The 13614-nt window shown below is 33.6% G+C and overlaps 1 protein-coding gene across 1 annotated transcript in view; it reads right to left on the minus strand.

Annotated features, from left to right (window-relative positions):
- The window catches only part of LOC123249989 (cadherin EGF LAG seven-pass G-type receptor 3-like), a 127055-nt gene that overhangs the window by 61165 nt on the left and 52276 nt on the right, over positions 1-13614 (minus strand). Inside the window, exons 14-15 of the mRNA XM_044679053.1 lie at positions 10609-10830; positions 9754-9899 (exon numbers count right to left, since the gene is read on the minus strand). Coding sequence (XP_044534988.1) covers positions 9754-9899; positions 10609-10830 — 368 coding nt within the window. The remainder of the gene's footprint in view (positions 1-9753; positions 9900-10608; positions 10831-13614) is intronic.

The raw sequence follows: 13614 nt of genomic DNA on the forward strand, positions 1-13614 counted from the left end.
GGTATATACAATTTGCTGAAATACTTTATTGAACAAATATTTTAATACTATCTCATCTATATTATACACATATATAATATATATATATATATATTCTTTTAAACAATATCTCAGCTACATATAATACATTAGCTTATTTTGTTATACTTCCCCTCACTCCACCTTCTTTTTATTCTTCTTTTGGGGAGATGTCTTTCTGAAAAATGTAGGGAAGAGGATTATAAAATGTATCAATGTATCAAAACATATATTTTAAAATAAAAGTACCTCAAGTTGAAATCTATACCTATAGGCTTATTTCAATACATACATATGGGAACATAAGTTCTTGTTTCAAATGTTTAAATGTATGTTTTCTTTTTCAAAGAGAATTTTGCTATCAAATTAAATTAAAAAATAATACATATAATGGCTATAAGGATATGTCATAGTTTTTTTTTTAATAATGCTTTTATTATGACTTGATTGACCTTCTGCTGGAAAACCAGGAAGGCAAGTTCACACCTTTTTTCAACAGTTTGTTTCCTTCTTATTGGGGCTCTCAATAACATAAGAAGAAAGAATTATTCTTGGCTAAATTCCTAGATTGATATTATTTTAAAGTGGGAAGAAATGGGGAATGCACAACTATGAATCTTGTTTACTGAAGCTCAAAGATAACTTCCCAAAAGGCTATTTATGGGAAGATATTCTTATTGCTTTCATTGCTTACCAACTAGCTGGGAATTTTCTTAGGTAGATGCATTTAGATTTTTATATCATTTTGTACTAAGCATATTATATCTTCCCTTTCCTTCAGTTTTTTTTTATCCTTGACACTCCATATGGATTCCAATTCACACCAATTGGATGAATAAAATGCATAGTCAGCAACCACACATATTTTCACACTCAGTAAGAAAGGATGTATCCATTATTATATACTCTGAGAGTTTTTCCTGGTACAGTGTGTTCCAATTTCTTTACTGTACTCCATAGCAAGCACTGATGAAGTTCATTTTGCCTGTACTCTTATCACAATTAAAGTTTGAATATTTTCTTTTTCTTTCACTCAAAACAACTCTTACTTAAAAAGCAAAGCTAACAGGATGAGGGCATGACACAGTCTCAGGCATGAAATATTATTCTGGCCACATCTCTGACAAAAGCATTGGCCTTGTCTCATTGGAATGTGAATGTGCCATTTTTGCTTGACTAGACTATGTGCCTTTGCCCAGGATACACTAAAAACTTTGGCTTGGGAACATCATTGTAATCATGGTTGTTGAAATCCTAAGCATAATCCACTAGTTGTTCTGCCAAAGATAGTCACTTTGCAATTACTTGGGGAAAAGAAGACTTAAGTAATTGTCCAGCAACTGTCACATTCATCTGGGTTTTCACTTGTGAGACATAAGTTCCATTTCCCCCACTCTAAATCACAAAATCTAGGTGGGGACCTGTGAATATGGACATAAGATACTGTTAGTTGCTTGAAAATCTGAAGATCCAGTGAGAGATAGTTTTCAATTTTCAGCAAATTGGTTGACTCTACAAGAACATCTTTTGCTCCTTGCTTTCTTTTAAAATATATCTATAGATTATTATTTTTATAAATTTAGGAGTAAAAAGGAAGAGAGTCACAGAAGGCTAATTTTAATGATAACTTTAGCTAACCAAAGGAAACTTTTTTTTTAATGTTTGGATATTGCAGAATTAAGCATACTTGATGGCAGAAGAGAAAGGGCCTTTAAAAGGAGATTCAAGATGAAAAATACAAAGGGAATGAACAACGAGGAAAGCTCCCAAGGGAAAGGTTCAAGAGTTTCAGTGAAGAATTAGATTTAGCAAGGAGAAAGGGTCATCATTTCCTGAAATTGGAGCAAAAGAGAAGAGGATAAAAGGGAGCTTTGGAAATGTGGAGAATAATTGAGAAAGCTCATGATAGATGAATTCAATTTTCTCAGTAAAGTAGAAGTCAAGGTTATTTGTTAAGAGAGATGGAAAATGCATGAAGAGTTGAGATGACTTCAGAAAAAAAGAGCTTTCAAAAAGGCACTATAGGAAGGGAGTAAATTAGAGAAGGCTATGCAGTGGTGAGAGCTCAGTGGAGAGATAAACATTGCAAAAAGTATTCCATTCCATAAAAAAACCCTTGACAGGGGAAAAAGAGGTTGTAGGTAATGAAGAGAATTTCTTTTGGGTTATAGAAAGGCCTCAATATCATACTTTTAACCCATGATTGCCATTATATTTGTTGTCATGGAAGCTTTTCATTATTCCTTACTCATGATTAAGGCAGCTATCTGGAAACCTGAGACTATGAAAGGTTACATGATTTTCCCAAAGTGAGAATCTAATAAGCTTTTGTAAGTACCTACTATGTGCCCCAAAATCTATAATTAATTGAAAATGTATGAAAGGAGTAGTGGTGAGTCACTCTCATGCTGTCATGTTGTATTATTGGAAAGGAGAGGAAGTGGCATGATTTTGGATCATAGGAGGAACATGTAGTGCGGAAATGGAAGGGTGAAGGTCTGTTAGAAAAGTAAATGTGCCCTCTAGATTTTGGCATACTGTGCTGCTCTGGTCACTCCCATGTAATTTTATTGGATCCACTAAAATGGTTTCATTACTTTCTGTGCACTGATTCAGCAACTTGGGAACAGACAAAAAGGACAAATATAAAAATATATATCAGAAAGACTCTAGAGTGAAATTTATCAGGAAAAGGTTATAGGAAGTATCAAGTACAAATATCTAAGTATCATTAATGAAAATGGAAAAATGACATAAAGATTAATAGATGACATCAATTCCCTTTGGATTTTATGAAAAAATAATGTGAATTTCAAAGAAGATTCTGAGAGATGGCATCAGAGTGAGGATCTGGGACTGACCAACCAAAGGGTAAAACATTCTTCCTTTTGTTTCTGAAATAAATAGGTCACCACTGGAGACGGGAGCATAAATCAGGTATTTCTGGGGACAAGAAGAGACAGTTTTCAGGGGATAGGAGTATAAAGGGAATATTGAAAGGATGAAAGGGAGTAATACAGTGGGGGTTCCACAGAGCACAAGAAATAAAAAATAATTTGAGGGGAGCAATATAAGTTCAAAAATGCGATTCTCATTATTTTAGAAAATACCTTCATAACAATCCATAAGCTACAGAAGTCCTTTGAGGGTGTAAGTCCTTGATAGCAAAGGAGTTACAGTGTAAAATTGATAATAAACTTATAGTGTCCAAATATTTGTAATACACTTCTATAATTATGACTCCCATTTTCAAAAAACTCCAGATAATGAAATACATGCTAACTTTAAACTTGCCTTTACCTATGAAACAAAATATATTAATATAAATTAAATGTATGTTTTTAGAAGAGATATATTTTAACAATCTCTTCTAAAAACATACATTTGTCAGAAAGTGAATTTCAGTTTAAAATGCTTGCAAACACATGTTCAGTGTGGTTGATTATATATATATATATATATATATATATGTATATACCATAATATATATAACTTATTATACATTATATATAATATAAAATAAGAAAATATATATAATCAGAAATATAATCAGAAACTAAGTGTTACTTAGTTGATGTGAATTAGTCTTGTTACTGTTATACTGTTATATATTTACATGTAAATATATAACATACAAAATATATAAATATATGTATAAATATATAACATATATAATATATAAACGTATATAAATATATGACTAATTCGCATCAACTAACACTTAGTTTCTGAAAAAGAAAGATCTCTAAACTAGTTTCCTTGAGAATTAATCAAAGTACTCTACAGAGTTCACAGGAGCAAAGAGCAAATTTTTGCTCTTAACTCACAAAAAAAAGCAAACTCTATACCATTGTTTAAGACAAAAACAAAACAAGCAATCCATGAAAGCTTTGTGGAACTGAAGGGAGGCAAAGGTTCCTTTTTTTTCTTTTTTTTGTTTCTTCTATGGAAGCTTTTCACCCCATACACAAACATTTAAGTTAAAGGGTATAAATCTATTTAAATGGAGGAGAAGGCACATGTTTAAATTTATAATATAACCATTACTCAGTTGCTGTTTCTCTAAAAGTAACATAAATCCCCCTTTGAGTGTATTTTTAAAAATTATTGTGTAAGGATAGCAGGCTCTTGAGCCTCAACAAAAAGACCTACTCTGAGTCACTGTCTAAACCACTCAAGTTACCTTATTCAATTTCTTTCCACAGAATTTTGTTGGACTGGTTCCTTGTGTTTTCCAGACATGATCCGGCTATAGTGGGGGGTTGTAATACTGAGTCATTTTGTGGAGTGATGAGGACTTCAGTTCACAAAGGACACATATGCAAGTGTTCACCATATAGAAGTATGCACTGGCAATGAACAACTTCTGTGGTTTTATGTTTCTGTTAACAGAAGCCATTATCTGACTAGTGTTATTCCCTGAGTTTGGAGCAAAACAATTAAATCACATGATAGAAAAACAATAGAAACTATATGTGGTCTCCTATGGGATATTCCAAGGTCTCTGTTCCTGTTCAAAGGTGGCATTAAAGGACCTTCTCCCCTATAAACACACATACACATGCATACACACAAATGCACACAGGCACACACATGCAGAAACATACACACAGATGATTTTTTCTTTAAAAAGTTATTTGAGAGTAAATTTTGTTTTATTCATCCCATGAGTGTTTTGTACGGCTTGCCTCAGGAACAGAAAGTACTAGTTTTTTATCTAGCTGAAACATTGGAAAAGGGCACGGGACACTCAGATAAAAAAAAAAAAAACAAAAAATAGATAATGGACAATCTAGATCAGTGGACTTTACTTTGATTCATTGTAAAACACTAGAATATTCTTATTAAGGATTATTTAATTAATGAAGATGTAGAAAAATAAATTGTGATTACAAAGAGTTTCCTAAAAAAATAGATAATTAAAAGGCAGCATTGACAATGACATAACCACAGAATATGAAGTCCAAAGGCCTGAATTCAACTCCTACCTCTCAAGGCAACTTTGGCATTAGGCAAATTCCTTTAACCTCTCTGAGATTCACTTTTTTCAAATATGAAATGAAGGGGTTGGACTAGGTACTTTTTGAACTTCCAGCTTCAAATAGATGCTATATAATCACCTCATTTTATTGACAGTGACCTAAACTTTTAGATCAGGTCAATTATTGACATTACTTAGACATTGGCAAAAATATTTAATGAGATCTCTCATGTTACTCTTGCATTTAAGAAGACCCATGGACTAATCAAGTACAGTTAGATTGATTCAGAACTGGTTGAATGGCAAACCCAAAGAATAGTGGCTAATGGCATGATGTCAACTTGGAAATCTCTAGTAGAGGGTTTCAAGTAAGCTGTGTACTTTTTAAAAAATTATAATCAATGACTCGAATAAAAGCATCAATGGCATAGCTAATGTGTTAGTTAATAGGGATACAAAAAGAACTGAATAGTATGTAACAATTGGGTTGAATCCAATAAAATGAAATTTAATGAGATAAACGTCTTATATTTATATTCAAAAGCATTAATTTGACAAGTGCAAAATGGGTAAAGTGTGACTAAATAGCCACTCATCCAGAAAATATATGAAATTTTCTCTAATCTTCTAAATAGACTACCATCATTTCCAGAGAACTGATGCTGGGAGCCAAGATAGAGGAATAACTAGGGCAGCATCATTTCACCAAGAAAATCCTCCACAACCAAGAGTAAATTATTTCCATGTAACAAATACAGGAGTAAAAGAACCAACAAAGAGACAAGTTAACAACCTTCAAAGAAAGAAAAACCCAAAAGGTAGGCAGAGACCATCTGGGGAACTGAGGTGAGAGGGGAACAGAGCTAGCAGGAGGCAGAGCAGTGAGTGAAGAGCAAGCCAAGAGCAAACCACACACCCCACCACCCCACAAATCTCCTCTCACAGGTTCCAAACTTAAGATCAAGCTAGGTGAGACCCTGAAATCCTGCCAGGCAAATAGAGGTCCAGGCCAACTAACACCCCTTGAAATTGCAAACCTGTGGAGAAGTCTGGAATCCTAGCCCAAGGCAATCTGGGCTGAAGGGGGCCAAGCCACATGGGCCCAGAGGGAAGCCAGGAATCCCAGTCTGGGCTGGGGGTGAGTACACAGTTTTCAGTGGGAGACTCCCTGGGATCTTTTTGCCCAAAACTAAGGGTGGAGCTCCAGGTCAAGGCCATCAAGGGTGTGCCTGATTGAATGAAGAACACCTTGAGACCAAAAATGTGAGCCTCAGTCTGGGGCTAGAATCTGATTAGCACCTGACTTGATCAAGTTCAGACAGAGATCAAAAGCTTATACCCAAGCCTGAAAAAAGTCTTTAAGCTACCAACATCTCAAGGGCCAATTGAATCAGCAGGGGGAGAGGGCTCTCAGACTCTCAAAGAAATTGAGGAAGTCATCAAGGAACTTCCAAAGAAAGAATTCCCAGGGCCAGATGGATTCACAAATGAATCCTATCAAACATTTAAAGAATAACTAATCCCAATACTACACAAATTATTTGATATAATAAGCAAAGAAGGAGTTTTACCAAATTCTTTTTATGACTTAAATATGGTACTGATTCAAAAGCCAGGCAGACCAAAAACCAAGAAAGAAAACTACAGACCAATCTCCTTAATGAATATAGATGCAAAAATCTTAAATAGATTACTAGCAAAAAGACTCTAGCATCACTTCCTAGCCATGTGACCCTGGGCAAGTCACTTGACCCCCATTGCCTCCCCTTACCATTCTTCTGCCTTGGAGCCAATACACAGTATTGACTCCAAGACGGAAGGTGAGGGTTTAAAAAAAAAAGACTCTAGCAAGTGATCACGAGGATTATTCATTATGATCAGGTGGGATTTATACAAGGAATACAAGCATGATTTAATATTAATATTAAGAAAACCATCCATATCATTGACCATATCAGCAATCAAACCAAAAGAAATCACATGATTATCTCAATAGATGCAGAAAAATCCTTTGAAAAAATACAACACTCATTCCTATTGAAAACACAAGAAAGTATAGGAAGAGAAGGGCCTTTTCTAAAAGTAATAGACATTATATATTTTGTGTTGTTTGGAATTCAGGGAGGTGCCATTTAAAAGTATTTACAAACTTCCTGTGGACATGTGGGGGACTTTGAGACTACATTTTCCGTGATCCAATGGGTTTCCGGTTTCTGACGTGATTACATCACACAACGGGAACCAACATAGAGCTCGACTTAAATTTAGGGGTGGAGCTGAGGCTCTCTCTCTCTGGTGGGCAAGACTAAGGAATATGGGTGGAGATACGGACAGGTGGAATTTTTAAAAAATTGTCAGGCATGGTTGTATATATATATATATTTTTCAACATGACTTTAATTAAACTATTAATTTCCCTCATAAATTCAGCCTTTATCATTTTTAATTGTTACAATTTAAAACCATCAGCAAATATCATCTGCAATGAGGAGGAGTTAGAAGTCTTCCCAATATGATCATGAGTGAAACAAGAATGCCCACTATCACTTCTTTTATTCAGTATTGTACTAGAAATGCTGGTCATAACAATTAGAGAAGAAAAATAAGTTAAAGGGATTAAAGTAGGCAATGAGAAGACTAAACTATAACTCTTTGCAGATGATATGATGGTATACTTAAAGAACCCCAGAAAACCAAGTAAAAGCCTAGTGGAAATAATTAACAACTTTAGTAAAATTACAGTGTACAAAATAAACCCACATGAATCATTAGCATTTCTATATGTTTCCAAAAAAACAGCAGAAGTTAGAAAGAGAAGCTCCATTTTAAATCACCCGAGACCAGTGATGGGCAAACTATTCCCTGGGAGCCAGATCCAGGCCTTAGTTTGCCTATCACTGCCTTAAGCAATTTCCTAATCACTATGCCCCCACATCCAGATGTAGTGATTAGGGAATTGCTTAAGGCAGTGATAGGCAAACTACAGCCTGGATCTGGTCCATGGGGAATAGTTTGCCCATCACTGCCCTAGACAATATAAAATATTTAGGAATCTATGTGCCAAGACAAACACAGGAATTATATGAATACAACTACAAAACACTTTTCACACAATCAAAACTAGATCTAAACAACTGGAAAAGCATTAATTGCTCCTGGGTAGGATGAGCTATTATAATAAAAATAATAATCCTACCCAAATTAATCTACTTATTCAGTATCATACCTATCAAACTACCAAAAAAACTTTTTTATAGAATTAGAAAACATTATAGCAAAGTTCATCTGGAAGAACAAAAGATCAAGAATATCAAGTGAAATAATGGAAAAAAATGTGAAGGTTGGGGGCCTAAAAGTACCAGATCTTAAATTGTACTATAAAGCATTAGTCATCAAAACAATATGGTACTAGCTAAGAGTCAAAACTTTTTGACAAAAACTGCTAGGAAAATTGGAAAACAGTATGGGGAAAATTAGGTTTAGATCAACATCTTACAACCTATACCAAAATAAATTCAAAATGGGTAAGTGACTTAAATATAAAGAGTGAAATCGTAAATAAATTAGGTTACCATAAATTAGCATAACTGTCAGATCTGTGGGAAAGGAAGGAATTTAAGACCAAGCAAGAGATAGAAAACATTGCAAAATATAAAATGAATGACTTTGATTATATCAAATTAAAAAGATTTTATACAAACAAAACCAATGCAACCAAAATTAGAAGAAAAACAACAGACTGGGAAAACATTTTCATAACAAAACTGTCTGACAAAGGTTTAATTTCCCAAATATATAAGAAACTAAGTTAAATCTACAAAAATCCAAGTCATTCCCCAATAGACAAATGGTCAAGGGACATAAATAGGAAGTTTTCACAGGATGAAATCAAAACTATCAAAAAGCACATGAAAAAGTGTTCTAAATCCCTCCTGATTAGAGAAATGCAAATTAGAATAACTCTGAGGTACCACCTCACTCCTAGCAGATCGGCCAATATTGCAGCAAAGGAAAGTGATAAATGTTGGAGGGATGTGGCAAAATTGGAACACTACTACACTGCTGGTGGAGTTGTGAATTGGTCCAACCATTCTGGAAGGCAATTTTGAACTATGGCCAAAGGATTTTAAATGACTGCCTGCTCTTTGACCCAGCTTTATAACCATGCTCTTTGTGTAGCAAAAAAATGGAAGACTAATAAGGATGTTCAAGAAATTTTTTTTTTTGTAGAAATGGATGGAATCTCAATGCAACTTGAAGAATACTGTTTTCTACTTTATTTCCTGTATTAATTTTTCTATGGTGTAGGCAATATATGCCTTATTCACAATATGATTAACATGGAAATATGTATTGTATGGTAACACATGTATAACCTATATTATAGTACTTGCCATCTTGGGGAGCAGAGAGAGGTGGGGGAGAAAGAATATGGATAGCAAAATGTCAGAAAACAAATATTAATTTTTATCAATATATAATCTTAAAAAAATAACAATTAAAAAATAAATTTCTTTTGTATGAATTATGTTCAGATAACAGTTGTACTAAATGACCTTTCTACACCCTTTCTACACTTACTATATAAAGAACATAAAATCTGGTCATAAGTAGAAAGACTCATCACCACTTAAATTTAGTTCTAAACTTAGGCCACTAAACCTTCAACATTTCTTTAAAAAGTCAATATTATTTTCTCATAATTATTCAGAAAACCTAAAACCTATTACTTTTGAAAATAGTCTCATATTTACCAGAACATTGATGGTCACAAGAGCAGAACTACTTCTCTGTCTGAGTGGATCAGGTTCAATGTCATTGTCCTTATCTGTTACTCTTACTACTAACCTGTATTGGGCTTGAACCTCTCTGTCTAATGAATCCAACAGTTTTATCATTCCTGAAAAAAAAGTACAAAAATGTCTGTTATACAATTATCAAAGGACTGCAAACTCCATCTGAGGTTGACAAAGAAATAAGAAAAAATGTGAAATGAAAATTAACATAGTGATACTTATATTTTCATCTTTATAAAGTTTTAAGGAATCAAATGATATAATTAAATGTAAAAGGCTTTGCAAACTATAGAAAATAATAGAAACATAAGCTAAGAGTGGGACTTGGGACCAGATCTATGATTTCACTAGAATAGAAAACTCTTCCTTTTGTTGGCACCTACTCTCCAACTTATGGTTTTAGAGACTCCCCTATGATCCTGAGAAATTAAGCAACTGAATTTCCAGCCAGATTGTAACAAGGAGAAATCTGAAATTAGGCCTTTTTGACTGAAATGATAGCTTTGGACCTATTGTTACACATCGTTCTCTTTCTGTTATTGTAAAGTGGGCCTCGTGCCTATTTGCATGAAAGTTTCCTCATTGGGAAGCTGAATTATTGATTTTACATGTCTACATCTCATGCACACAGAATAAAAAAGAGTCTAGATCCTCCCACATCTTCTTTCAAAGCCAAAAACTAGAACACTTAGAATCAATTATGATAGGATCATAATTCTATCCACTAATAAGGAGAACTTTATGCAAATGAGCATAAGCTGTCACATTTTTATTAATAAAAAACAAAAACATTTCATGGTGCTCTGCTATTACCTGTGTTTGGTTCGATGTAAAATTTGGAAGGTGTCCCCAGATTACCTCCATCAATTTCATATTTTAGGTTATTAAATGGCCAGTCTGTATCTGTAAATGTAACTTTCCCAATAAGGGTATCCACTGCACTGTTTTCAGGTACACTGAATGTAAAAGCTGGCATGTTACCAATTGGATTTAATTCATTTATACGAGTCACATGTAAAATAATTGTAATAGTAGCTGTGGAAAGAGAAGCATTAAAATTGTTTTCTCATGTACCTAAAACATAAATCCATGTCATTTTCTTAGTTAAAATATTTTAAATTGTTTTTCTTAAATTTTAAAAATGTATTTGATTTCTTATTTGTATAGGTATGCCCTATGAACTCCCTTTTCTTTAATCAAATAGTTTGTTTTATTCTAATTAAGAATTACATAGTAGAAACAACTAAAACCTTGTTTCTATTCTGTAAATCTACATACATAATGTATGGCTGTTGGGGTGAGTATAAGTTCAAAGCCTCCCTTCTCTCCTTTCTAGCTTTTTTTTTTTAAACTTAACCCTAGCAGTTTAAATAGAGATCAGAAAAATAATGTCCACATGTAAAGATATATTTCTCTTGACTCTGATTTAACTTATTCAAAGAAATTGAATTTGATTTAGATCAGAGAACAAACTATATCTAAGTACAGTTTCATACACTGTGAATTTTAACATTAATATGCAATAACTAAATATCATATTTTATAAGGTTTTATTAATAATAAACTAACAAAAAAACTAGAGGAAAAAGGTGCTAAACTCACCCAGCCTGCTCCCAGGAGCAAAAGACAAAGAGGGAGGAGTTACAGCAAACTATATACAAATTTGACCACACAAACATGGAGGCACAGAAGAGATTAAAGAGAATTTTGGGGAAACTAAGGGATTTATGGGGGATGAAGTCCAAAGTTCAAAATCTCCATTTATACAACACTAAGTTCATTTTTATATATTTTATGCCTTATAGAGTTGTCCCTTCAAATGCTATTTTATTAATAAAGTATGAATAAGCCACAACCTAAAGTCAATTTCTTAGAAAATATGCTTCAGTAAATTCTAATAGACTAGTCAAATTCATCCCTGGTGTCCTATTTGAGACTTTGTTTATTACATGCATTGTTAAGTACTACAGAAATATCTTAGGTGATTTCTATTAGATATTCAGTAATAAGTGACCCATTTACAAGTTAAAAACCAATATGATTGCCATTTTCTTCATGAAAATGCTTCCTCTTTTAGTAACAACATTCCTGCATCAGTCCTTGAATCATTTTTCTTTGTATTTCTCTCATTTAATTCAATTAATAACAATAAATATTTAGGAAAATGTGAAGCAAGAGGTAATATTTCAGCTAAGATATTCAGGAAAGTCTTCATGGAGGATATGGCACTTGAAGAAAGGATTTAAACAGAAGAAGTCAAAAAAAGAGCACATTCCAAATAAGGAAATGGCTTATAAGATGAAGAACAAGTAAATTCAAGATCCATTATGGTTTGAGAATGAGGTGTGGGGTGAAGAGGAATAATATTAAATTATTCTGAGCCAGATTTTGAAAGCTAATGAAGCAACTAATGAATTTTTTAGGAGAGTTCCTGGCTCTAACAACCATTTCTTAGGGTGCCCAAACCATTGCCACTTCCCTTCCACCTATTTTTCAGACTGAACTTTTTCACTTCCATCCCAACAACCTCCAACCCACTCTAATCCCTCCACTTTCTATTTTTCCATTTCATGTGTTATTTTCTCTCATTCTAATTTAAGCTCCTTGAGAGGAAGGGCCATATTTTCATCCCTAACACAACACTTTGGCTGAATAAATATTTATTTTTTATCTATTATCTATTTGTTTATATATGTAGCTCTCTATGAACCTATCTATGAATGTATATATGTTACTACTAGACCACTACTTGTGTGATCCTGAGCAAGTCACTTAACCTTGTTGGCCTCAGTTTCCTCACCTTTAAAATGGGATTGAGAAGGAAATGTCAAACTACTCATAACTTTTCCAAACACACACACACACACACACACACACAAAATGTCATAGTTAGACATGACTGAAAATCATCAAATAACAGCAGGTATATAATATAAGGATGCAGCTATCTATCTATCTCACTAGCTCTGTCATCTTCTCCAGTATTTGTAACATTGTTCTTCATACTATAATTGCTTAATAGATATTTTTTAATTAAATTTTATTTTCAACAAAGAGGCAGCATGTGAATTCCTCCCTTTAAATGCATTTCATCCATCTAGCTATTTTCTGGAAGGAAAAGAAGGATCAAATATTTTAAATCTCTAAATTCAACTTCTACAGAGTCAAAGTTACTGTGCTTTCCTTTTTGAATGTTAAATTAAGGCTCCCTAGTTACACTTCTCTTTTCAAATAGATAGATTTATTTTTTTTAACTTTTCCAATTGTGGACAATAAACTGCTTTTTTAAAAATGCTTACCTTCTGTCATAGAATCAATAATAAGTAATGGTTCCAAGGCAGAAGAAGAATAAGGGCTAGGCGATTGGGATTAAGTGACTTGCCCAGGGACACACAGCTAGGAAGTGTCTGAAGTCAGATTTGAAACCAGGACCTCCCATCTCTAAGCCTGGCTATCAGTTGAGACACCTAGCTTCCCCTACAGATTAATTTCTTTTTATTTTTTCTCTTCCTTGCCTTTCTTTTTTCCTTCTTTTTATTTTTTGTTTCTTCCTTCTATTTTTCTTCTCCCCATCCCTTCTTTCTTCCTTCCTTTCATTTCTCTATTCCCTTTTCTCTATCCCTTTCTCTCTTCCTTTTCTTTTTTCTTGTCTTTGATTTTTTTTCTTCCTTCCTCCATCCCTTCGTTATTTCCAAGGTTTCTTCTTTTCTTCCTAGCTTTTTTTCTCTTTCTTTCTTTCTTCCTTCCTTCCTTCCTTCCTTTCTTCCTTCCTTCCTTCCTTCCTTCCTTCCTTCCTTCCTTCCTTCTTTCTTTCTTTCT

The sequence above is a fragment of the Gracilinanus agilis genome, chromosome 5 (assembly GCF_016433145.1).
Source record: "Gracilinanus agilis isolate LMUSP501 chromosome 5, AgileGrace, whole genome shotgun sequence".
NCBI lineage: Eukaryota > Metazoa > Chordata > Mammalia > Didelphimorphia > Didelphidae > Gracilinanus > Gracilinanus agilis.